General features: G+C 39.2%; 1 protein-coding gene across 3 annotated transcripts in view; it reads right to left on the reverse strand.

Moving 5' to 3' along the window:
- NTRK2 (neurotrophic receptor tyrosine kinase 2) overlaps positions 1-27,248 on the reverse strand; it is a 197,706-nt gene that overhangs the window by 50,442 nt on the left and 120,016 nt on the right. For 2 of the 3 annotated variants that reach the window (XM_054004470.1, XM_054004475.1), the window contains one exon: positions 1,034-1,164. In XM_054004470.1, coding sequence (XP_053860445.1) covers positions 1,034-1,164 — 131 coding nt within the window. Of the gene's footprint in view, positions 1-1,033; positions 1,165-15,115; positions 15,674-27,248 lie in introns of those variants that run through there. The other variant, XM_054004471.1, reaches the window with a different exon arrangement.

Consider the following 27,248-nt stretch of genomic DNA (forward strand, 5'->3'; position numbering starts at 1 on the left):
GCTTTCTCCTGTCTATGCTATATCCCTTCAGGGCTTAATTTTTTTCTCAACAGTCAACATGACTGAACTACTCCAAGTATCGAAAAGCTTATAACCTTGGCAAACCCAAAAACCTATTTTTGATGGAGCACTCTACAAAACTATTCTCCTTTGCTGTTCTTCCAATGTCAGATTCAAGACTCTATTTCTTGTTACCAAATTCAAAAAGATGATCTACATGATTTCTTTTACTGCGTGGTTTCATCCAAAATGCACACATGGTTGCCTAATTGTGACCTGTCAGATAAGATTATTTTCTGGTCACTTGGCATAGCCCAAATCCTGGACATCTATTCCCCCTGCACTTAATAAGATATTTCAAATGCTGGACACCTTGTTTAGTTTTTGGCAGAGCATACAGATGGAGATAAGAGATTGTTTTCAGGGAAAATGTTCAAACTTTCACTTCTGAGAGTGTAGTTTCACCAATACTGTTTTCTAGCTACATTCACAGCTAAGGTCAACAGCTAACCTCACCTTTGAATTTTGGGGGGGAAAAAGGGGGCTTTGTGCAGGGAAGCAGGCTTGGTCTCCAAGCTATATTAATGAAAACTACCCACAGAAAATTTCAGTTGCTGATTAAAAGAATGGCACAGTCCTGAAACCAAAAGCTGTTCTTTGCCTAGCAATTATACACATAACCTATTCTTAGTTAGTAACAGATTATTTTTTAGACACGCATATGTATCATATGCATTTTTAATAACCCAGACATTATCTTTCACTAACTGTACTTCAGACAGACCATAAAAGATTTTGCCCCCTTGTGATGCAATCTGTTTCCTCCCTTTCCTTGTATGATTCAGGTCTCTTTTTATAATCTACAGCAAGATCAAATACCAAATTCTCTTAACGCTCCATTAGCCTTGTGAACTCTTCTACATGTATGAGAACAGTTACACTGGATTATGGAATAGGCAAACATGATCATTTACAAATAAAACAGCATTAGTTGCAACCATGGATTAATAATGGTAATCCTAGACTCTTTTACCTTCACTGCCACCAAGATCTTGCCCTGCTCAGGACACAAGTTATAGCATTCTGCCAGAAAGACTTTCCCAAAGGCTCCTTCTCCCAGTTCTCTTTTAAGAACAATATTGTGGCGCTTGATGTGATGCACAACTGTGAAAAGAAGACAAAACAGAGGTCAGAAGGGAGCTGCAAGTTCAGGATGGGATGGAGTCCATGCTTACAGCCACATGGTGATAGGATTGCCTGTAAAGTAGGAAAGGAATCAAAGTGCCCACATTTCAATTTTTACCACTTTCTGCAAAAAAGACTGAATTTATAGATTTGTATTTGGAAGGTAGTGCATTTTCTGGATAAGAAGACATGGAATTGAGTCACCTGGGAACAGGCCATTTATCATCATGTTAGGATGACTGCTGCAAAGCATGCATAAGAGCTAATGCTACTTTTTAAAAAACATTAAGTCAGTGAATCAGAAAACAAACCAAGCCTTTCTCACACCTTTTCTACTTTTGCACCTTTAACAATAGCAGAACTCTCCCATCCAAATCAAAAAAGTTTTAAAATTAACCTAAACCAAATGTGTCCTCTAAAAAAACAAATGTGTCCTCTTTCAACTAAATGCAACTTAACACTCTGGTTTACTTACCACTTGTAAGCAAACCACTTGTAAGTAAACTTACCACTTGTAAGTAAACCACTGTTTTCCTATGTTTCTCACAAACATGATTTACAGTATTGATCTGAAGCAAAAGAAACAAAGGATCGACAAAGGTTTTGGTCCACACAGTGGACAGCACCTTAGTTCAGTTGCTGCCCAGAGTCAATTGATTCAAACACTGAAGCCCATAAACATTTTTTTGACTTATTTTACATTCTCCTTTCAGCAAAAGCTTCCATTAAAATCTTTAATATTTAAAATACTGTGCTAAATTTTGTAGACTACATTATCAATTTACAATGTTCAAGCTAAATAAAGCAGTTCAAAGGGCAGTTTAGCTGCCAATAGGGTGGACAGCTTGTGTTGCTGAAACTGTACAGTCCAGACAGCATCTGCTGATGGTTTTAACCTCAGTGCACTTAGCTGTCTTTGCAAACACTGAAATTTAACCCTGCCTGGAAGAAGACCATTTGCAACTTAAATTCTAAACACAGCAAATTAAATAGCAGTGCACAGGCATCAGGCTGGCTTCTGCAAGGGTGAAAATCTCACCTTGGCTGCTCAACTACAGGGACCAGGACTCAACCCTGACAATAATTTAGGATCTAACCAGATGCAGACCGACACCTGCCTCCATACTTGGTCACATGCCTCTTTCAAAGCAGGTGACCACTGGTACACAAAAACCACCTTGCCTCCATGACAAAAGAGGAGTGCTGATGATAACATCAGTAGACAGAAATGGCGCAGCCTGTCCCTATTCTTATCACCAGCATTTGGAGAAAAGGACCATAGTCTACAATAGAAGAAAATGTGTGTCCCACACCCTAAGCCTACAGCAACCTAACCTGAGCACACTGCATGTAAATACACTTCATAACCCTGTGTGTGGACATGAGGGAGCAGGCTCAGAGAGTGAGCAATCCAGCATCTGCCGTCTTGAAGTGGACAGCACACCTGAGAAACAGATCTCCACCAGATCCAGCTGGCACCTGCTAGAAGGCTCCTGGCCAGCATGCAAGCAGGCCCCTCATACCCTGTGCATAGAGTGGGGAAGACAGGATTCTCCCCACAGCCCACCAGACTCACCAGGCTTTGCTGTTTTCTCCACAGCTGGTGGCTGCAGGGGGGATATTCATAGCCTCTTTTTCCAGTGCCAAGTCTTCCAGGAGAGGCCACACATCCCATTAGGTACATATGAAATGAGACTGCACAATAGCTACATTTTTTTACTCTTGTCATACACTGGTCTAGCATAAAATTAAATTTTGTCATGGTGATGCTTTATTTGACCAGCTACCTTAGCAGGTCCCCTGCAGTCAGTATGAAGTTACTTTTTATTTTCATTTCCTCCTCTGCCCTGGCTTTGCAAGAAAGGCTCAAAACACAGTCAGCACAAGATAGGCCTAAACCAAAACACACCTTTTCCCCATGGACACAAGTTAACCAGCATCACTGGCCTCTGCTAATACTGGCCACAAGGTAGTGACCAGCAGAGCTGAAGGATTGCTGCCCTGGTATGGCATCTGAGCTCCGGAGTGTGGCACATCTCATCACCTGAGCTTTAAAAATGCTTGGTAACAAATGAGTGCTACCTCCTATCCCCTAAAAAACTTGCCATCCAACCCTGCCTCTTGGGGAGTTCTCTTTCCCTCTGCTTTACTATATTGCCAGAAGGATGCCTCTGTTCCTTTCCCAGAGGGGAAAGGCAGAAAAGGCAGTTTTAAATTTTTTTCTGCCCACAGCTGCCAAAGACTTGGTGACGAAGACAGTCTGAATTTTGTATGGGTCCTCTCCATTTTGAGCCCATTATACTGCTAATGTTTGGCCTAGCAGTAGAAAGAAGTTTTTTTGTGAAGCTCCTGGAGGACGTTACAAACAATAGAGTAAAAATAAGTAAAAACCACACTCAATACTTCTCAGTACTACACTTACAGCTGCTGTTAAACACTCATATAAACCAGGCATTTGAATAAACAATCCATCCCATAAACCAAACTGTAAAAGCTGAAACACAGCAAGGTGCAGAAGAGGCCTGCACAGAATATATTTGTAACTTGTTATGCTCTATCCATTCCTGTTACCTTTTTGAGCTGTGCTGAGTTACCAAACAAATAAAAAGTGACAGTAAGTATGACTAAATGGGCAGAGATTAAACATAAGAACAATATAAGTAAATCAAACACATATGGTGTGATGGATATATAAGCTAAGGAAAAAATCCATTTACCACATTCAGGGCCCCAGCATAATGATACTGTCTTCAGTAGGAGGATACTTGAGCAGGAGTTACACTAGAAAATTCAGGTCAAAATCTGCTTTCAGTTACTATCAGGATAAAGCAAATTATGTCTGTTAAAGTCCAAGAGATTATCCTGGATTTACATTGAAGAAACAATGCATAATTGGGCCAAAGAGGACTTAAACAAAGAAGTCATCTCATAACACTGTCTCACAAGAAAAGGTACACAAACATCCAAATGACATTTGAATGTCATATTTTCCTCCTTTTGATTCTAAATGGCAATTGCATTTGACCTGCCATTTGTACTCTTAAGAGCATATAATCTCTGATTTTAAATCTTAACTGATAACTGTAAAAAAAAAAAAATCTGTCCCATTAAGCTAAAAGCCAAGCTGGGTTGAAACACTTCAGAGAGAAATGAACTATAAAATATGAAGCAAGACAAAACAAACTAAAGAAGGATAAATGCTGAAAAGGGGCTAAGTTAAAATAGTACCCACACAGCCATATCCTTAAAAGCAGGGGGCTCCCATGGATGACTTCAGGGAACCAGAGACAACAGGGAGTACAACTACAGAAAAAGTCTCTCTTCTCATTTCATGGTCTCAGAAACCTCTCACCAGAAGTGTTGGACCTTTAGACATTTCACTCATTAGCAGACAGTATGTCACACTGGAAATGATGCAATGCATATTTCCAGGTATGGGACTGGACTCCCTAGGTAACCTACCTTTGACGGTGAGGCTGAACAGGGAGGGTCACACCACATTCTAGAATTGGTTCCAGCAGAACAGGCAACTCAAGATCACCTCATTACATTGAATTCCCTGAGTTGGATATGAATGAATCCAGCCAGGGACAGCAAGATACAGTATAAATTACTAACATTTTTTCCCCCATATTTTAAAAATGAAATGTGATAGAGTAAAAGTGTTTCCCCTCAGTCACAAACAATAGGTCTTAACATTTTACCACCACATGTGACCATTATACCATCTAAGCTGACCTTCTGAACTATATGGAGCATAATATTGAGCTAAATGATTTGTATGTACCAGAAGACTGTCTCCAGAAAGAGACTGTGCCAGTCTTGATTTGAACGTCTGAACTATCCACTTGCTTTCATGCGTAATCATTTCATTGCTAAAAAAAAATGCACGCCTTTTTCTTTGTCTCTTAATCATTAACTTGTCTGGCTTGCATATCCCTCCCTTGGTCCTTAAGGGACTTTGTCTGATAGTTTTAGCAGCCTTTTCAGGTTTGGTATTAAATACATGTAATCAACACCCTTCTTGCCCTTTTTGGTGGCAAAGAGGAACAGAAGTTCCCTCCCCCAGAAAAGCATTTTCTTCAGTTCACCAGTCATTGTCTTGATTTTTCTCTGGAAAATTTTTAAATATCCCTTTCAAAGAAGTTGTTTCCAGTTGATTTTTTTCCAACTGGAAGTCACTGTCCACAAGGTTGTGATAAAAACATAAAATCAGCTCCCTGTATCTGTTCACATCTATAGATTACACTAGTCCTTACAAGGCTGGATTTCCTAAGGAGCACAAAAATGAAACACTTATGTGATATTCATGTGTCTCATCTTGAAGACCTCACCCAATTACAATATCACAAATGTTGTAGGTTTCAAATGTGATTCCATCTACTTCATGAGAAAAGCGATGAGATTCATGGAGAGACTGAAACATGGACTCACTGATGGACAATAAACAGACAACAGCTAACAGGCATCACTGCTCACTGAACTACCAACACTGTAAGATCCTTTTGTGTTGCACAACCACTTAAATTATCTGCTGAGTCTGCTTCTGAGGATACCGCTCTAAATTTTGCTAGTGGTGCACATGTGGGAAAGTCATGATGAAATTTGTTGTACCAGGACTCTGCAAAGAGAATGAGGACCTTCAAGATGCCAAGAAACCATGCAAGGTGATATTATAAACATAACCACAGCTGCATAAGTAAAAGGTAGTCATAGAAAAGACTCAGCTTGTGATGTGACACAAGGTCCCACAGAAAAATGTTTTGCAAATTTCTTCATTTCTTTTCCCACTATTTCTATTGCAACTGTGGACTGAACTACTGCTAATAGCTTGCTAGAAAAATACAGGTATAAATGACCAAGTGACTGTTTAGATAGTGTATCAAATTTTTACAGCACTTGCCACTCACAAAAAAGAAGTTTCTGCTGGAATCCTATAGAGAAGGATACAGATTCACTACAAAGAGCACACAGCAAGTCTGGACTGATGGCCATCAGATTACTCAATAGCAGAATGTCTGCAGTTTCTACAAGCTATTGCCAGAATAGGAATTTTGGCTTATTGAGATATCTACTCTCTAACAAGGCAATAAAAGCCAACAACAATGCCTTTATTTTTTTTTTCAACCTTTTGACATGTCAGCCTTCCCTGGATGCAGAAATAGGTCAGCTCAGTTGTATATTTCTGATTATTTGATGCAGTTATCCCATACAGGATTCATTATTTATTATCCTATATAAATTTTTGTGCAGTGCTATTGTTGTTTATTTTTACAATATAGCAGCAACAATTGCTCATGTAAGGCTCACAGGTGTTGTAGGTACAAATGAACAATGTTTTTACATCGAAATACATATATATATATACATATACACATTTTTGCTTATATATATGTGTATATATAAATTTTCATATATATATATATATATATATATACACCATTATGTATACATATATAATGGTCCACAGCTGAGAACCAACTCACACATCTTCAACAGAAGAAAAATAAGCTGACAGACAATCTCCTCTCTGTAGCTCTATACTCTGTTCTAAATGAAAGGTGCTGGTACCAGCTATAGGAAACTGGGTAGGGAGGATTCACATAACAACAAGGCTAGAAAGGCACTTGTCCTTCACACATCACCTGTGCAAGTCCAGTTCTGAAGCACTTTGAGTCTTCTTTTGTGCCTTTGAAAAAAACACAGTATCATTCAGGAGTTGTTAAACAGTTATCTCTTGGGTGGCCACCAGTGATTTGTCAGGTTTCTCACAAGCATTAGATCCTAAATGGGCTGTAAGGAATGGATGGCCCACTCAGGAGCTAATGTCAGGTTGAACAAGAAGTGGTCTTCCTGGGAGAACTGGAGACATTTATGAAAGGTAAACAAGGGACTGTCACAGGAATGGCATAATGCCCAGGCACTTACTTCCTACTTGTCTGGAGTTACACCTGGTAAATCAAATCGATCTGTGATTGCTGCAGCTTAACATTTCAGTTGCTTTGTTTACAGTTTAAATCCTCACAGGATATATATCTAGAACCCCAGAATTTTTATTTTCCTGTGTTAAAATAAGGCTTCCTTTTGTAACAGAGTGCTGCAGCACCTTGGAGGGTGCCCAGCTCTCACCCACCTGCCCGGAGCAGCAGGGGCACCACAGATCTTGTCCACTGTAAACTCATTTTACTGTAGTTGGCTCATCTCTGTCTGAAACACAAGTGTTTACTGTCTTTTGGGGTTACTATTTGATTCCTGGTGAGCCATTTTACTTTACTCTTTTTTTTACAGTACTTTATTTGGTTTAGTTGACCAAGATCCCGTAAGCTTGGCTACAGATAGCCATGATGCCCTACTTGATTAGATCCCTGTACTCAAATAAGCATTCCTTAAGAATAAATTCTAACAAATGCTATCATTGTCTTAATTGCATGAGTCAGATTAACATAATTACCCCTTCATGGAAACAAAAAAACAAAGTAAACAGTTTATCAATACAGGAACTTGCCCTTGCATATTAAAACTAGGGTGCAAAAGATCTTCAAGCCCTTGCAAGCTAAAACTGATCTTTTACATGCTAAAACAATTGGGATATATCAAAGTAGCTGAAAGCTAAATTTGGCTATTTTCAGAAATAGTACCATATATTAATCATCCTGCATTTCTCTTTTTATGATGCTTCCAGCCTACTAAAAGCTTTTCAGCATAGTATAGTAAATCAGCTTTAAGCAAAAAACTGAGCTGGAATTTTGACAAAATACTGCCTTTGCAGATATGTATACACTTAATTTATAAATGCCAATCTCAACGCACTTCTTCCAAGAGGACGTGCGTATGTATGTAATTATCATACAACTTAGAGGCTATTGAATGTGAGTTTCTGTGTAAAACCTGTTAGTATTATTTTATGATGGCAAATCTGATCTGTCTTTCATATTTAACTGGACACAATGATCTCAACATAAACACCCTTCCCGTTCAGACTTGGAAATCCTTTCCCTCCACACGGCTAATCTTTGGGAACCTTCTGTATTACAGAAATAGGAGTACTTGACAAAGCATGGGGGAATACCATGTAGCATATCTCATATAATAGATATTTGCAGAGGGGGGAGGGCCAATGAACATACTGTCTTCTAAATATTAACTCTTTTCTATCTCTGTTTTCAGAAACAGACATAGTCTGAAAGGCATCTCAGGATGCCAATCTGAGAAGTAGGACCTGAAAGAAACTACCTCCAGAGATGAGCCATATTCAAGCTTAGAGTAAATGGGTATAAAGTTGAAATTCAAAGGAGATTGCAGTTGTTTTGATCTACATTTCTCTGCTTTGCTTTTTCTCTTCTCATTTCAAAAGGCAAAGGAAATAATTTTGTGGCTCTATGTTGCAGTAATGAGCGACACAGGGACCCCAGGCAGGTGCAAAGGAGTGGTCTTTATTGTTACTGATAGGTAAAAGCCTTCATAAAGTCTTACCTATTGGTAACAGCTCTACATGAGGGAGTGCAGAAGGGTTTTACTGACGGCCTTTCAAAACTAAATATGAAAAGCAAATGGAGCTTTCAAGCTTGTGAAAAAATTAACCATATGCTTGGCTCAATTTCTATTCCCTTTTTTAAAAGCTAAGCACATATTCAATCTTTACCTTTTGCTGAACTATCTGAAAGACAGCAGAGCATTTGATCACCCATGTTACATGGGTAGGTCTGCCCTGTTGCAGCTAACTGAGCATAGAAAGAAAAGGGTATATTAATGAAAACATCATAGCAGCATGACAGAACCCAGTCTTAGAGATCACTTTTAAAAAAAATATTTACCCTTTTCTTAATTTTTTTTTCCCAATTCCTTTTACAGTTCTATCAGACTGCAACACATTGTGTGGCTTTCTATGAGGAAACCCGAATCTTATGCATTTTTACCTTATGCTTTGCTTTCTTTTAGCCAGTTGAAATAAACCCTGCCCCTAAGCACAAGGCTCAGTCTCTGCCTGCTTCCTTAACTGCACACAGCTAAGGCTTTGCTGCTACATGGTTATTTGTTATGATTTTGTGCGTACCGCCTTCTTGGATTTTGCTGTAAGGGGTATTTAAACACAAAGAAAAGTTAAGAGTTTAGCCATTTCTGAAGAGGACCCCCAAATGATAGATAAAGACACTGGAGACTGCAAACAAACAAAATATAAAATCTTCATCACCCTGCATTATTTACTGAAAAACAAACTCATCAGAATGAAGAAACGTCTCAAGACTTCCTACATGATGACATGGCAAGAACATCAGTTCACTACCTGTCCTATGCGGACCTAGAAGGGGTTAGCATTATATTGCCTGAGCCCCATATGACAGGAGAGAAGACCATAAAAAATGAACAAACCTGGACAAGCAGCTATTCCCTTTTACAGATTGCTGTCCTTCAGCATTTCTGCCTTCTTCCATGGTGAGGTACTTGCTCTGCTTTTGTTTCACTGCCAGAGTGGCACACCTTTTGGTTTTGTTACATGCCATACACAGAGGCTTATGTCCCCACAGGGCATTTTCCCCTTGGCCCTGCTACTGTTTCAGAATTCCAGTGCTTATGATGTAATTGGCAGCACATGCATACAAGGCACACCCAGAAAATTCATCTTTACCATGGGGCTGGTAAAGATACCTCTAACTGCAGCCACAGTGCAGTTAGAAGATTATTACATTGTATTACCTTCCAACGAAAAGACCTTCAAGATTTCCCTTTTAGATCAACAAAATGGATTCACAAAGCGTTTGCAAGACTGAACATGCTGGGGGTTTTGCAGGATCAAAGCCTTAACAGTTGCAAAGAAAAGATGACTTTTCTTTTGTGTTGTTATAAATACACTGGGAAAAAAATATTTCTATGTCTCCACACCAGCATAGCACATGCTTAATTTTTCAAGCTTGAAAAGGTCTTATTGCTTATTGCAGACCACACATCGCCTCCTCTGCTGACCTGATTCTTCTCTCCTGCATACTCCAAAGGACTAATATAATAAAGTACATGTTTATACAAAATAAATTATTTCATGTGTAAAGGCCATGAAGTTTCTACAGTTTGGGTAATTCTTCAGGGTCTGACAACCTTCCCAAGTCCAAGGGAAGGATGCAAATTAGACTGTACCATACTCCTTGCATTGACCTTTGCATAAGCAAACAGTGGTACTCCTACTTGGACATTATCTGTAAACTACACTGAACTATTGCCAAACCAGATCTGAGAACACTAAAGGTTGGTGTTTTTTTTTTAAATAGCAGTGAGATGAGTGCCTATTCTAATTGTCCTAACAGAAAATCCAGTGAGAAAAGAAAACTTCGACTTGTCAGTGGGTGCAGGAAGACTTTCCCAGGTAATTTCTCTTGCAAGAAAAAAGTCACACGTTTTCTCTTCTCTCTTGGTTCAGCATGTTATTTTCATGCAATGTGAAAACAGATATACGTAGCTAACAGAGGTAGCAAAGAATATAAGAAATCCCCTTTCACTCACTTGAGCTCTGGATTGCATTATCTGCCAGCAGAAATTATGTTTCTTTATATTTCAGACAAATAAGGAGAAATTCTACACCTTTGCTAAAACAAATTTGGTGAGGGAGAAAAAGTCTCCATTATGTTCAGCTCCTTGCAACTGATCTGCACGACATGCAGCCCGGGGCCACTTGTCCTTTAGTGGATCATAGGCAATGTCTTGCCCTGTATGCCCCCATGGCTAGGGACAGCCAGGCACCAGTCACTCAGTCAGCTCACAGTCAGTCTGCCAAATGGAGTTGTGTTTAAAGTAGCATCAGAGAGCGTCTTGGTTCCACTGCAGACAACAAACTCACAGGTCTGTTTGGTCTCAGCAAGGGTTCCTTCAGACTGTTTAAGTAAGGCCTTTGTAAATTCTCACTAACACATATAAATCCCCTCCCACACATCAATAAAATTTTATTTTAGAGAAAGAGAATGAACACAGATACATTGATCAGAAGTTAACTATACAGTATGTCAGGAGCTAATGAAAAACAAAGACATATACTCCTTTAGGATAACAACAGCTTCCCACAGAGTCCAGTGTGATAACAAACTGTCAGAGCCCCAGTACCAACAGTGCCAGAAAGCCACCACCAAAAGGATCTTTTAAAGCTGTGGCCCATGACAAGATTGAGGACAAATTCAGTCTCTGCCAATATGCTTTCACTACCTAAAAGCATCTTGGTTTTGACTTGATAATTATAGTGCGCTGAGCCAGCTGTTACTAAGGAACAGGAGCTGCCCAAATGAAGCAAAATGCATAGATGTTTACTGCTGATTTATCACACAATAATGAACCCAGTTACAGCCTTTTGAAGCATGGAACTGAAAGACAGTAAGAGATAGAGGGGAAAAAAAAAAAAAAAAAAAGAGAAGAGGAAAGGAAGAAAGAAAGAGCTTTGAACATTTTGTTCCAGTCAGTTTCCATGAATGAGGAAAACACCAGGCATGATTCAATCAAAGGTTGCCCTCCCACAGTCATGCTGTTGCTGGAGAAGTGGCCACTGGGCAGATACCCAAGACATACATTTCCCAAAGCACGCAGACCCAGTCTTTGCTGAAACATGAACTTTCACTGATGGCAGCACACATACGTAGCAGGGCAAACAAGAAGAACGGCAGAAAAGGCTGAATGAACTTTATTCAGGATCTGACATACAATGTCAGTATAATGAATGTGACCTAAAGAAGATTGTTACACTTATAATAAGACTGAGTTGGCAGCTTTGCCCAATTAGTACCAGTTCATTTTATGTTGATAACTAGTATACACATATGATATTCTGTAAAAGCTTAATAGATGTCACCATAAATCATAGTCCTTTTTATCCCCTGTACTCTTTATATTTGGAAAGTACTTTCAGTTGAATCTTCTTTAATACTAGCTGTAGACTGAAATTAATGCAAATGTAATTCTGGCAGTCTCTGCAAGACGCCAGAAACACATGGACCAGAAAGGTTCTTTTCTCACCCAGCATCTATATGACTACTGCTCTTAAAAACCAAAACTCTTTTGTTCCAGCTACTGTACACCATTACATTTATAGCAACTTTAGCCTGCACAGAACTAAGGCAAAATGTAGGGGGTTTTCTCCCCTTCCTCCTGAAGTTCAAGTTCTCTCCCATAGCAACAACTACCAGTTTGCCTATGTATTCACCTATTTGGGAAACATTTTAAGCAGCAGTAACCAACACAAACAGCTGCTACATTTGTTGCACTGTAATGGCAGAGTACCCCATGTGCTTACCAATAAGGGAAATAGTGAAAATTGCCATGATTTTTACTGTCATCAGTAAAAATACTGAATTCTTGTCTCAAGCTGCTTGAACTGACAGTTGCAGCCAAGGAAATGGGTGTTGTCCCTTGATATGGCCCTGGCCTGCACTTAGCTAAAACACTGAAGTGTTGTTAAGCCAAGATGTCACCAGGGCAGCCTAACAGACCATTTTACAGGCAGTGTTTGTTAACTGCTGCCTCCTGCAAGACCACCACCAGCAGGAGGGCAAGTACAGACTTGCTTTTAGGAGGGACATGTCTGAAGTCTGATGTCAAACTGGAGAGATACTTTGCCTTTTGGTAGTCTAACATCCACAGAATGGTCCTTGGGCAATTTCCAGGGCTCTGTGTTTCTAGCCTGTTATTCAGAATTTTAATGAGGAGGAAGGGTCAGAAGCTAACATAAATATTTATAAACCAATGTGAAGATTTGTTGGGTAGTTTTTTCTAGTGGTTTCCCATGTACAACTCTAAACTAACTTATAGACTAGTGCATTGCTTTCAACATTGCTTATCATATTTATTCTTCCCTTTTTGTAACATTTTCTTCAGTAAGAGAATGGTAATTCAGCCATATGTTCCAGGAATATAACATGCTTTAACTGCAAAAATAACTATTACTGATTTTCATTTTTCCTTACAGAGAAACTACACAGAGACAACACTGTTTGCCTCTGAAGACTAGATACATACACACACATACACACACACACACACACAGATTAAAAGGTATTTATCATAAGCATTTTGGCAAACAACTCTTATGAGGCTTCTGCTGAGTGGATCTGTATATGACTGTTTTCCCCTCCTCAAAAATAAGGCCAGAAATGCCTACCTAGCTGTTTCGTAACAGCACTGGGGATTTAGAAAAAATATTAGTTATTTACTACTTGAATAGCGTCACAAAGCTATAATGTTTAAGTTATGCATTCATCAAGATTCTTATTTGGTATATTTTGAAAACAATGGCACAAACTCCTCACTGCCATCTTAAGTTCAAAATCTTGACTGGGAGCTCTTCAGATATGAGTTGGGCTGCAGCAAATACTTAATTGTAATTTTACTGATTCTGGCCTCCTTAAAGTGTATTATAATGCACTCAAAAATAAAATATATCAGAAATACATTCAGAAAAAAAAGATTTTAAAACAACTATTTCTCTTGCATTGCATTCAGAATTGTTTTGTATGCCATAAAAGTAATCCTCAATCACAAAATGTGAGCTGGGAAAACAAATGGAGTTCTTCCAGATTATCTGTCACAAAAAAAAAAAAAAAAAAAAAAAAAAAGCCCTGCTGAAGAAAGCAATTAAGAAACCCACAACATCCCCTAATATAAGAAACATTAACAAAAAAAAAAAGGAAAAAGCTTGCCATGAAAAAGGGAAAATGTGAGGTCTGCTGCTAGCTGTGCCCCAATTCTTTGCTTATTCCGGTCTTTATGCTGTTAGTTTACGATATTTTATGTACTATCCTCCATAAAAACAAACAGGTCCTTGCAGATTAGCATGCCACAACCAGCACTTAAAAAATACTTGCAGTAGCTCTCTTTCCACACCTTCATAGATGTAAGCAAATAAAGATTTCTGAACAGAGGCTATGGGTATCCTTTGCCTTCATACTGTGCCAAGTAGGCTTTTGAAATGCCAGTTGTTGTGGAAACCGGAGAAAATGGTAAATTGCATCCTAATGAGGGCTATTCTAACTAAGCATCGGAACAACATCATTAGGAAAAATCTCTTCTCAATACTATTTTAACAGGTATTTTCCTCCATAATTTACCAAATTGAAAGCTAGGGGAGTAGCTATGAGCAAGCAGTTTGAAAAATCTGCATTATTCTTGCTACAAAAAGAACTGTGCTTTCACATATAGACCTTGTGGGAAGCCTTAGGTAAGCACAGCTCTGACAAATCCTGCTCCAGCATTTCTAATTCAAGTCCAGTTCAAGTTCAAGTTCAGTTCTGCAGGATTCTGACATAACATTCCCAAATTAGTGACAAACTTGTCACTGACATTGAGGGGAACCTGAAACAAACAGTCTCACAGAAACAAGGGATGTCTTACCACAGAAATACCTCCAGAACTGAACACGTTGTGAGTCTGAATGAGAAGAGAGTACACACATAAAAAAATGCGCTACGTGCTGCAGTTCTCCACTCAGTAATTAATATCTGCAGATATACAGGAGAGGAGGATGACCCACATTGTGGAATTTATTGAGAAGGAACACAGGGGAGAGATAAAATATGGGCAGGGTACAGCATGAACTCTAAAAAATAGAAAGAAAAGGAAGATGACTAAACTGCTCCTGTACAAAAGAAAGGGGATCTCCAGACCTCAGGTGATTAGTAGTGCTAGACAGATATCCCCCTATTTTCTCACTTAAGCATTTTAGGTCCTCTTAATTCATGTTTCTTCATTCTTAACAGTGTTTTATACCTGCTCAGGAAGATCAACATCCATCCTGCAAAGAATTCCCTTAAAGAATGTAACATTTTACATAAATACTATGCCTAGTACAGAAAGAATTTGTCTATATCCAAACCAACACAAGCCACTTTTTCTGCACAGTGATTTTTTTTTTTTCTTTTACACTAGACAATCACATTTGGGATATGCTTAGAAAAAAATAGACAGAAACTTTTGCTAGTTTCTATATCACTACTTCTTAATGACTCAACTTTATTTTAATGCCACATATTGCACAGCTGTGCCTGTTGGAAATATTTCGGCATCCTATTTTGTTAGTTGTCCTACAATTTCAGAAGCTTGTGATCTCTTATAGAAGTTTGCAGATGTGCTTCCCTCTCCCTCCCCAGCTATAGCATGACAATGCATGCCAGAACATAAGTTCTGGCACAGACTTTGGAGACGGATGTGGAAAGGTTACATAATTTTGCAATAAATTCATTATGATCAAGCAGCACCAGTTAAAGCAATCACTCTCCTGGCCAAAGAAATAAGTGAGGAAAAGTAAAACAAAAAACCCAAGTCTTCACTTTTCTGATGTCCTGTTGCATCAAAGCACAGGTTGCAACAAGCTGAGAAAGTGTAATGTGCTTCAACGTCTTTTTCAGTTGCTATGGTACAGTTTCTTATGGAATATTCCTTGTTCTGCGTGATGTTTTTCCTGCCTCATTTGGGATGGCAGAACCGTTCCTTGTGTCACCTGAGAAACCGGGCTGTCAGTTTCCACCTATTGGTGAGAAAGAAACTCATCAGCAGCAGAACTCAATGGAAAATTCCTTGGTTAGAAGTTTCTGCGCTGGAGGCCAACATGACAGTGGGGAGCAAGGACGGATAGGTCAGGGAACAAGGGTGCCACACAGGACATCTGGCTTCCACCTCAGGGTCAGACACAGATTTCCTGTGTAATCTGGGGCAAAGGATTTAATCACTGGGACTCCCTGCTCATACAGGCAGGACAACCAAGCATCCTTTCCCCGTTCCTCACCCTGTGTGTGACGCTCCAGGTCTGTAACCTGCCCACTGGACAACCAAGTAGCTCCAGGTTACAAGAGTGGGGCCATAGCCCAAAAGCTCTTCAGGCAAGGGTTATATGCACCTATAGAGTCCCCAGTTCTTTGCACAGTGAGGACTTGTTTGGACCATGGGGCTCTAAAGTAATGCATGGAAATAATACTAAGTGATTTCATTATTCTCTGTTTTTAAGGAAAAATATCAACATAGGCAAGGAGGGGAAACTCCAGCTTTACTGTACAGCCAAATAGGAAAAACACTGGGCTTTTGGAGGAGATCTGCAATCTATTTTCTGTGTAGATAATACTGAAAATTGCCAGAAACACAGTACAAAAATGGTATTATAGCATGATGCTAGTGATACAAAGCAATCAGGGAACAGGCCATTTCACTAGGGAATTTTTTTTATGGACTAGTTGGAAGTAATCCAATTTTAATGTGACATTTTTCCTGCTGGAGTGCTTGCCCTTCCAATCAAAAAATAATAAGATTCCACCACTTTTGATTCATGACAAAAACAAGCATGGTTAAAAAGAAAAACTAAAAAAATTGTTAATATTTGTTAATCCTGTTGGGTACCTGTGGTACTTCAGAATGCCGAAATTTCCATGGACTCCCTATGGTGGTGAGAAGAGCTTTTGACCTCTCTGACCAAATGGGTTTTGAAAATAATAAATGCATAAGTGTTTGAAAGAGACTCCTTTAGTAATGTCTGTCATGAGAATGAAGAGCATTCAAAATATTACAGTGCAAGTGCATTCCACAGGACAAATTTTCTGGTGGTGCCAATATTTAAAGCTCCATTGACTTCAGTGGAGTTTCACCCTTTAGTCTAAGAAGGTTTGGACTTGTTTTATATCACTTGCAGTAACATACAACTTTTTGTCTTTTAGAGTCCCTTACCAGATAAGTTCAACAAGAAAATTAATGGAAACAGGTATAGAAATGAAAGAAAATATACTAATATTAATTAAATATGAGTCAGGACATTAAAATTTTTGATTCCAAAGCATTAATTCCAGCACAAAGCTAGTAAAAAAATTCACTGAGAAATATTAATGATGTAAAATAAAGTTTCAAATATTTGGTGATTTTCAGTTACCTTTTTGTTTTCTAAAACAAACAAATTTAACATTCCAAAGTGGGAAAATCCTTCCCCTCCCCCAGACAAGCACACACAAAAACACTCTTACCCATATTTTTGAAATATTTTCACAAATTGAATTATTTTCCAAAAAGAAAATTCATTTTAGAATACCAACTTGTTTGAATTTTATTGATGATTTTTTTTCTGTTTCAATAGCTCAAGTTGAAACTTGAGACAAAATTGAACCAAGTTCCCTCTGCTTTCTCTTATATTTTAAAGCAGCAAATAATCTTGAAATGCTGAAATCTGCCATGGGAGGAAAATTCTATTTTTGAACAGCTTTACTTCTGTGGATTTAAAACCTCAGCTACTACCCTGGAGCTCTGGAGGGGAAGGACTTGTATTGATGATGGAATAACTCAGAAAAGGCTGTATTATTCTGGCTGTACAAGGTGGTTGGTAAAGGCTGCAGGACCTTCCTATCTCACTTTGTATTATAATGGAGGAACCACTCTTTCAAAGCTGCCACCAGATGTAGAACTGGTTGCCAATCTCACATGGAAGCCTGTGCAGGATCCCTGCACACAGTGGAGTACATTGCTCCACTGATTATTTTCCTCATTTTACCAATGTGGACTCCCAGTTGACAAACTTTACATTCTGATCTGAATTCTGTGACTTAAAAGAAATTGCTTGGAAAATCTCTCCCAGGCTGAACAAAATGATAAAAATTAAAGAGAGATTCTGCATTTAAATTCCTATGTTACTGCAAAGACTTGTCTATGTACCAGTCATTTGGAATGGCAAAAGTTTTGCATGCAACAGTATTTTTGTGTTAGAACTCAGCATTTGGATTATGATGGGCCATCTCATCTTCAGTAAGGATGGTCTAGTAAAAGAAAATCTGAAGAATAGTTCTTCAGCTTTTCAGCAGCCAGGGTAAATTAGTATACCTCTTAAATATCCAGACACTTTGATAATCACAAGCACTACTGTTACATTTCCCTTCTTCCAGCATCCTAATAATCTTCCTCCTTATATCTCCAGTAGCACAGGTAGAAGCTGAGACCTGGAGATGCGGGGCACAGACTGATACAGAAATAAAGAGTGACCTAGAAGAGGATTTTGTTGTTCATCTTGTATTCTATTGATCCTTTCACATTCCCCAAAGGATTGAGACATTTATAATTATAACCATAATGCAATACCATCAGGGATTCAAGAAGACTTCCCTACTGAACATATAAAGAAGCAATAAACATCAGTTTAAAAGCTATAAAACCAAGTCAACAAACTGTTAAAGCCACAGTTACACAGTACAAAGGCTCTGTCCATCAACCTCCTCTTCACTGGGGCTACAAAGGAGTGTGGATAAATTCCCTTCTCAACCTGACCAGCCTAGTCAGCTGTCAGGAGGAAACATAACAAAATTGGAAAACTTAATGAACCCACTGGCCTGGTGAAAGGCAATTAGAAAATCCTTAATCAAACGCTGTGTGTTTAACAAGTTAGGTAATGTATCAAAAGCAAAGACTACTTGTCTAAATCCTTTTGCTCTCTTAATCCTAATCCTGAAACCATGGAGAACAAGGAAGGTAGTGATTGTGATTGTGTTAAGTTTGGAGAAGTACAGCTGGAAAACATTGGCTTCATTGGAGTAAATTGACAACAGGCCTACCCTTTGTCTTGCTTATCTTATTTCCTTTTCCCTCCCCTACTCTCTCCTTCCTGCTCTTTGTTTGAGAGTGGAAGATCTGTACACTTTGATGTCTCCCAGAGTGCCACTTCTTACCGGAGTCCTCTCTGGTTATTGCTTGGGTACAAGTCATAGGATTTTGTATTTTCCTTTCCCTATTGTCTGAGTATGATTTATATCTGCTGTGTCTTTGTGTCATTGGTTCAGTTTTGTCCAATCTAATTAGTTTTCTCAGTAATTGTTTCTTGCAGTTTATATTTATGACACCAGGGTCAACCTTAATGTGCTTGCTAGCTTAAGCAGCACCTAAAGATAGGAATTTTTCTCCATGTTTGCAATGTGGGCATTATTCCCTGTAGCAAAGCCTAAGGACATATACTGTGTTCTGTCCGTACAGAGCACTGGCTGTTGAAGGTAACAAGCAAAATGTTAGAGTTCTCATTGACTTTCATTGTTCCATAAACTGGCTATAAAATGTAATAGTAAACTTCATATTTTTTCATTCATGTACAAAATTAATTTCATAAATCTTTATATTATTTTTCCCTGATGCTTTGCTCCCCCACCTTTCATTGGGTTGAAGAGAAAGGGAGAAGAAACTATTGTGTCATGTGAATCAAACTGTCAACCTTCTCTAAATCTGAGTAACCATTCAAAAGTGGGATTTTACTTACAGTCATCCTACAGCTTGCACAACTTAACAACACACACAAAGAATCTTAATAATTCAAATGTATCAGAATGCAGAAATGCTTGGCTTGCACAGTATTAAATGGCTCATTAATTTACTTAAAAGCAACAACCCAAAAGCTAATTCCAAATACAAAGAACAGTAGTATCTGGGTTTGGTTGGAATATGTTCAAATAGGCTTTGATCTATGGCTGCTTTAGACTGACTATCCAGAGAGCTAATATGCCATGCAAAACTCCAAGCCCAGGTCAGCACAGACAGCCTCTCAGAATTTCAGCCAGAAAGCAGGGGAGGGAAAAATGGGCAGCTTGTGACCATGGAGGGTTTATTTCCTAGCTTGTGTACCAGTATTTCCTTTCCTTATTACTAGAGTATCGAGATTTAGGAAAGATTTAAACCCAGGATTGAGATCTTTCCTGAGATCTGCATTTCCATTTAAATAATTGTTCTTCTTTCTTACAAATGAAAACTCATCTCTTGAGATGTTTTAGCTAATGAACAGTGTGGATTTCAACATGCATAATTGTATATAGTATACCCATAGAGGAACACCACAGAAAGCATAACAATGTTTCTTAAAAGCTTTTGCAGACATCTGGATGGGATGTATGAGTGGTCTGATGAGGCCAAGAGCTCACTGTGGGTGGGCACAGTCCTTTTTATATGATGAAAAATAACCATGGCACACAGAGGCAGGAACTCCATCCCAAGAGGAGACAAAAAATCTAGCCATTTACCACAGCCCTGTTTCAGATGTTGAGGCCAATCTCAAAACACACAGAGATCAATAGGCAGGAAAGACTCCTGTTGGTTAAAATGGGAAATCAGTTCTGGATTGGACCTCTAGAGGAAAGCTATCATTGCAAAGAAAAGTTGAATCTTCTCATCTTCCTCATTCAGTCACAAGTTGGACTTCATAATCTTGGATGTTTTTTCCAATCTTAATGATTCTATGATTTCTGAAATATATACTCTGTTTTGCACTGTGTTTATTCCTCAGTGTACTACATTTTCAGAATTCTCTAAAATGCTGCCATGAAATGAGGCAAAAAACTGTAACTTTACAGTGCAATTCAACCTCGTGGTAAATGTAGGAAACCATTTCCAGCAAGGATATGTGCAACATTAGAATGCATAATGCAAAAGCCTTTTGCAAGTTGGGAAATAGTCATCTTCCTGTTCAGGTAAAAAAGCTAAGACAAAAAGGAAATATATTCTCCAAGAAGTTCTCTGTGAATTTGAATCTGAAGTCTGTGCTCCTATACCACATCTTCAAGATGAGAACTGTGACTTACTGTGTCTGAAACTTAACCTCACTGAAAAAATGCACCGATGTCTCCTCTCAGGGGTATGCACAAGGCCGAAAGGCCCTTTCCTGCCAGGCTGAGTTGAGCACAGAGCTTTTGAGCTTTGTGTCTGATGCCTGCTGGGGCTGGCTATGGCATCTGATGGCGTCCAGCCCACTAACTCACCCTGCCCAGTAGTGGCCACAGAACTGATGTGACTTGGTCACAGGCAGTTCACACCTGCAGTCAGCCCTGGGCTGTCGAAGTTGAGGGATCACAAACTTGCCTCTACTTGTCCTGATACAGGTGGGGGGCCCTTCTCCAGGCACTTGGTGAATGCTGTGGGGGTTCAGAGCCCTCAGGGCAGAAGTAAAGGCTCACCCCTTTGATTGCACTGAGTGCAGGACACTAATCATCCCTGATCTTCCTAACACTGTTTCACATCATTACCTGCCAGGACAGATAAGCATCAGCTCTCTGCTGCAATGGTTGTGAGTGATCTGTGACCCTCTGGCCTTACAGCTGCTTCTGATCTCTCTTCTCCTCTGCTGTCCTGGTCGTGAGCATTTCGGCTATAGAAGGATATAAGTATGTTGCTGTTAATCTCAGGGAAGGTGTTAACATAGTATTCAGGGAATATCTGCTTGTTTATTAGACAGTTAGCATTTACAAAAGGATATCAATGTGTCACCTAGCATAAGCCAATCTTTAGGTGTTAGATGACTTGAAAGAAATACACAATTTAAAGTTCATTGGATGCTTATTTTGAAAAAAAGGTTCCTAATAGGTACTGCCATTTTCAGGTACTAGAAGAGTTACTACCGCGATCCACTGTAGCAATTTGTCCATTTCTGAACTGAGCAAATAAAGTTAGCAAAATGAAGTGAGAATTTACCATCAACATAAGTAGGAATGGCATTGCTCGACAATGATGACACAAATAATTTCATTCTCACCTGATTATACAGCACCTTTGCACACCTGCCATTGCACAAGTGAACTCCATGGACCAAAGCATCACAAACCCATTAGAACACAACACTGTGTAACAGGGTACTTCCAAATCAAAGGTTGGAGAATTAGCCTATAAGTGTTTCTCTTGCTCTTTACCACCCAAGAAGGAGCTTTTCAAGCTTTCCTAGAGAGGGCAGGTCAATGCATTTCTGTATGAAGGCAATGCCATTACTGTTTCAATCTCAATTCCTGTGAGTGGAGTCTGCAAATACTGCAAAACTGTTGCTTTTCTTCTGATGAGAATAAAACAGGGACAAGATAAATCATGTCCTCCTGCAAAGTGGTTGGAACAAATCAGACACGTAATTATTGTGTTTTCTTTGCCAAAAGCTGAAGCTGAGTTTCTTGTTTCTTTTCCATTTGTTTCTCCCTTTTTCTGTTCCTACTTTGTGTGGAACATGTTGCACTTGACGGGTATTGTTTCCAGATATTTTCTGGGCTTTTTTTATTAAGGCAGCCACAAGCCTTCCAAGCTGTGGGCACCAAAAAAAAAGTACATCCTTGAAAGAAAGACTAAGAAACCAAAACCAAACAATCTAAAGAAATTGTCAGCAACACTCAGAAATAAGAGTTGCTGTGTGGGAATGGCTTCATTTCTACCTGAAACTCTGGCTCGAGAAACTCTGGCTCATAATGGCAGTAGAAAATTCTGTCAAATCTGTCTTTTCTTCAAAATTATATAAACTGGAGATTGTTTGAAGTAAGATTTCGTTTCTATCCAGTCTTGGGAATAAATAACAACATAATAGAGACAGCCACCCCATTTTCCATTTCTTCTTTCCAGTTCAATGGGAAATAAACCAAGGTGGGAGGAGGAAAGAAGGAAGGCATCTCTGAAAACAGCTTTGCTTGCCATCTTCTTAACTCTGATTCCAACCATCCAATACAACTCAGAGCTGCTCAAGGTGTCCTCTTTCAGCCTTTTCCTGCAGCTTGTGTAACTAATAACTTTTAGCAGTTTCCAACAACTAGTTTTCAAAGGCATTTAGGTAGCTAAAGGTGAAGCAATAATTTACTGGAATTTCCCAAAGTGCTAAGCTGACTAAACCTCTGAATTCTATTGACCAGACTTTACACTTTGAAGTTATTTAGGGTTCCGTAGAAAACCAGTTGCTTAGTTTTATTTAGCACCTGAATTTTGTTTCAGCGGACTAGCTGACATCTGAAAATGGAATTTAGATTCCCTCAACTGCAGAAATTAAAAAAAAAAAATCCCTAGAGACAGTATTAGTATTAGGGTATTATTATCTATAATATTAGATATACAGAGATATGTTGCAATATAGAGAAACAGGAAATAATTGATATGCATACACCACATGTTTTTTATAAATGCAAAAAAGGCCCCCATGCAATATAATATAATATCATTGTTTAATTGGCCCCCAAAGCTAACAGTCAAGAGCGGCTGCGTGTTTTCCCGCCCCGGCTGGCTCCTGAGAGCGCGGCTTGGTCGCCTCGGCTTCTTGTCAGGGTTGGTGCTGCTGCTACTTCCAGGCGCTTCTGCGGCTGCGCCCCAGGGTGGGCTGGCTGCGCTTCGTCGTTGGCACGAGGGAAGGAAACGAAGAGGCAGGGAATTGTCCAAACCCATCCGCATGGCGGCTGGGCACTTTATTGGTTGCGGAAGCTGCGATGGAGAAGCCGCAGCCACTCCCAACCTTGCGTGGACAGATCTGGCCCTGAGGCTGGGGTGCCACAGAGGGATATAGGGGTGGGACAGGGGAGGACAGGAAGCCTCTGCCCAATGAGCGCAGACGCCGTGGTGGTGACGTTTGCCACAACAACCAATGGGAACTGCCGGGGACTGGACGGGGGAGTGGGCACAGGAGTGGCAGGGGAGAAAACCCAATGGCCAGCAGCCTGGGGCTGACTTCCGTGGGGGGGAAAACACGGGGGATACATGAGAATACATGGAACCAGTAAGCTAACAAAGGCTAGAACCCCTAATCTGAACCTAAAACCCAGGATGCAACAATCAAGTTGCTAGCCATAGGTACGGCGCAATGTTTCATCCAGAGAACTTTTAAGAATTTCAGACCTCGTTGCAGCATTTTGGCTTAGCTTATTTGACACGTATTTTCCCCTTCAGGAGTTTCGTACTTCAATCCCAGTAAGTCCCTCTCAATCCGCAAGTAATAGTCTTCAATTATTATGGGCATGGATTGACTAGAGATAAGACGAATCTAGCATTCACCTCATACCATATCTGTATGCTTCATAATTCACTCCACATTCTGACCTTGGAAGATCAATAGCCCATCCTCTGTGGAATGTTCTGCTCAATCACAGGCTGAGAAAGCCACCACAACCCTCACTGCCAAGTGCTACTGAGCTCAAGGACTGCCTGTCTCTCCTTGTGTCCCTCAGACACTGACCCAGCAAGCAGATGTCCCTTCAGCATCCTTAACCAAGAAAGCAGAGGGTAATGAAAGGTGCTGTCACTTCTGTCCAACAAATCAAAAGAAAACCAGCTTAAGGGCAAGTAAGAATAGGAGAGCTCTAAAAAATGATCATAAAATACATTTCAGCTGTTGATTAATGATGGAAATAGATTTTCAGAATTGTCTACTTATATAATCCTAGTTTTTATATGACTCAAAAATGCTGAACTCAGGTACTTTACTATATAGAATATATAGCTAAATTAAAATGGACATATTAATTAAACATCTTCCACTGAGAAAAAATAAATCATATTTTTTCCCCAGCTGATCTTGTAGAACATGAGAAGCCTATTTAGAAGTTCATTAACAAGCTAATGCTGACAAAAAATATTTGAAGAACATTACAGAGTACTTAATAATATTACCAACTGGGTTACTTTTATCTCTGATAAAATTTTAAATGTCTGTTAGGTTCAACTTGTTGCTGGTCTACCCTATGCTTGTAAAACAAATGCAGAGAAGTCTGAGACATTGAGGAGCTCCCCAGAAAAAACTTGTCAAAACCAAAACGAATGTATTTAAACTTTATGGACCTCAGTGGTATTTTTGCTGGGAAAGGCTTCTCACAACAGATAATCAAGCTGCACAGGCTGCAGAACAAAAAAGGTTTGGGACATTAACCACCCAAGAGCAGCTGAAAGCTCAAGCTTTCTGCATCCTAGTCCTCATATTCATCTCCAGTGGGATGCAGGGGGAAAGCAGCTCCCTGGTAGAATTTAGTAGCCAGAGTACAAATGATGTAGGAAAGGGAGGGACAGCACTGAGCAGGTGAGCTCCTGCTGGGTGTGAGCTGCCGTGCAAGTCAATACTGCCCCAATCACACACAGAATCATGAGGGGCATGCATATATTTAGAATTCTGATTGCTCCAGGCATAACAGGCCACCCAGGCCTCCCTGCATGTGGCAGATCTGCAGACCCGCAAAGCCAACCACATGGTCCTGCAGGACACAAACTGCTAAACTTCTCTCAAACGTCAGTCTCAAAGCACTGATAGCCTTAAATGCTGAGAGACAGCTGCTGGTGAGAGCAGTGAAGATGTTACGCACAGATGAAAAACAACATGGCTCATCACACTGTAACTGCAATAAATACTACTGTGTCTTAACCAATGCTTACTGTGGGTATCTGTATTCCTGATAATTTTCTCCCAAAAATCATCTTCAGTTGAGTTCATGCTCAGGGTTAACTGCATTTTTACACAAACATGTTTCTGAATAATTTTGCTTGGTGATGAATTCAAGAAAATTAGAAGCAGGGTTCTATATAAAATAATTTCGGCTACAAAGTTATTTATTTCTAACCTTCTCATAGTTAAGTACTTCTCAGATTTAAAATTTCTCATTTTATTCTTACTTCCTTGGGATGTGTGTTTCCCATTTAGCCAAAACTTCACTAACACAAAGAAATAAATCCAAGGCCAAATCCCACTCCCATGCATAGGCTCATGACAGGGATGTTTTCAGAATGGATTACCTTTTTTCTTCCCATTCAGTTTAAGTACTACACATGCAGGTTTCTGTATATAAAATCAACACCCATAGAACCTAGTTTGCAAAGTCTCAAAAGCGTAACTTAATCATTAAAATATAAATTAGTATTTGTCATTTACATGTTACAGGTTTAGATAGGTGTTCTGCTGACAAAACACTATATGCATTTCTGATACAGATGTATTATCAAATGACAAACTGAGTGTGGCAATGCCATGGAGACTACACTGCAGTAAAAGCACCACACTGGGTTTTTTTCACTTTGACAAATAACCTAATTGCAGAGCTTGAACATGTGTTTAATTTCACTTATCTTTCATAAAGTGTGCTCTGTGACTGAAGCCCATAGTTGGGCTTGATGTAGACAGTGTACTTCAGTGCTCTGCTGAGGAAGAACAGTGTTCTTATCTGAAGTCTACTGACAAATGTAAGCAATTTAAAGCCTTTAATTAAGGTTTCACCTTAATTTTGACACTGGACACTTCATTGAGAGCACATGTTTCATACTGTCTTGACTCAGATTATGTAGTTGAAATGCATACTTTGGATCTTCTTTGCTCAGATGTCCTTGTAACATCTGCTATTTATGCTGAAGTATGTTTCATGTGCTGTTATTTCCAGGTGGTAAAACACTTTTGCTATCCACAAAACAGAGATCAGAGTATTGATGAAGTGTATTGATATGGATATTAGGAAAAAAAATTTCACCAAAAGAATAATAAAGTACTGGAATTGTTTTCCCAGGGAGGTGGTAGAATCACCATCTCTGGATGTGTTTAAAAAAAAGACTGGACATGGCACTTGGTGCTATAGTCTAGTTGAGGTGTTAGGGCATAGGTTGGACTTGATGATCTTAGACCTCATTATTCTGTGATTCTGTGAGTCAAAGCTGTTCTTTCTTACAGTTGCATTTCCAGCATTTGGACTTCAGTGAAAATATTTTACTGAATAACCTGGGTCACATAACAACATTTTGTGTGATGAAATGCAAATATTTTGCATAGAGCATGATACCTTCCTTTTTGGATTAGACATAAATGGACTTCAAGGACAGATCAAGACTGCAACAAAAGTTATATTCTGGGGAAAAAAGTGATTCTGTGGGTTCACCTCAACACTAAATGAGGAAATGTATAAGTTTTTCTTTCAAATTATGAAATTTAATGAGATAAAATCCCACACTTTTCAAGTTGAAGCCTTCTGCCTTTGGGAGAATTTCGTCCATCTGATTGGAAAACAAAATTGCAGGTTTATTAAGTCTCAGAATGAGCAGCAAAAGTAAAAGTATCTAATTTCCCTAAAATACATTTATTCCCTATTACATTTTATTAGTTAGTCAAAGGAAATAAATGACCACATTCTTGGGAAAAATAGTTGAGATTCAGAGGGCTATGGTCTGGGAGAAAAATCTCTTGCCCAGTTAAAAAAAAAATTCAAATGCAACTAATGGAAGTACACCACTGATATATAAAACAGCCTGACATACCTGTGACTTGATGAACAGCTGTAAAGACGCACATTTTAAATGGTGATTGCAATCAGGGATTAAAACATGCAGTCAAACCACAAACTTATTTAGTC

The sequence above is a fragment of the Vidua macroura genome, chromosome Z, assembly GCF_024509145.1.
Source record: "Vidua macroura isolate BioBank_ID:100142 chromosome Z, ASM2450914v1, whole genome shotgun sequence".
Taxonomy (NCBI): Eukaryota; Metazoa; Chordata; class Aves; order Passeriformes; family Viduidae; genus Vidua; species Vidua macroura.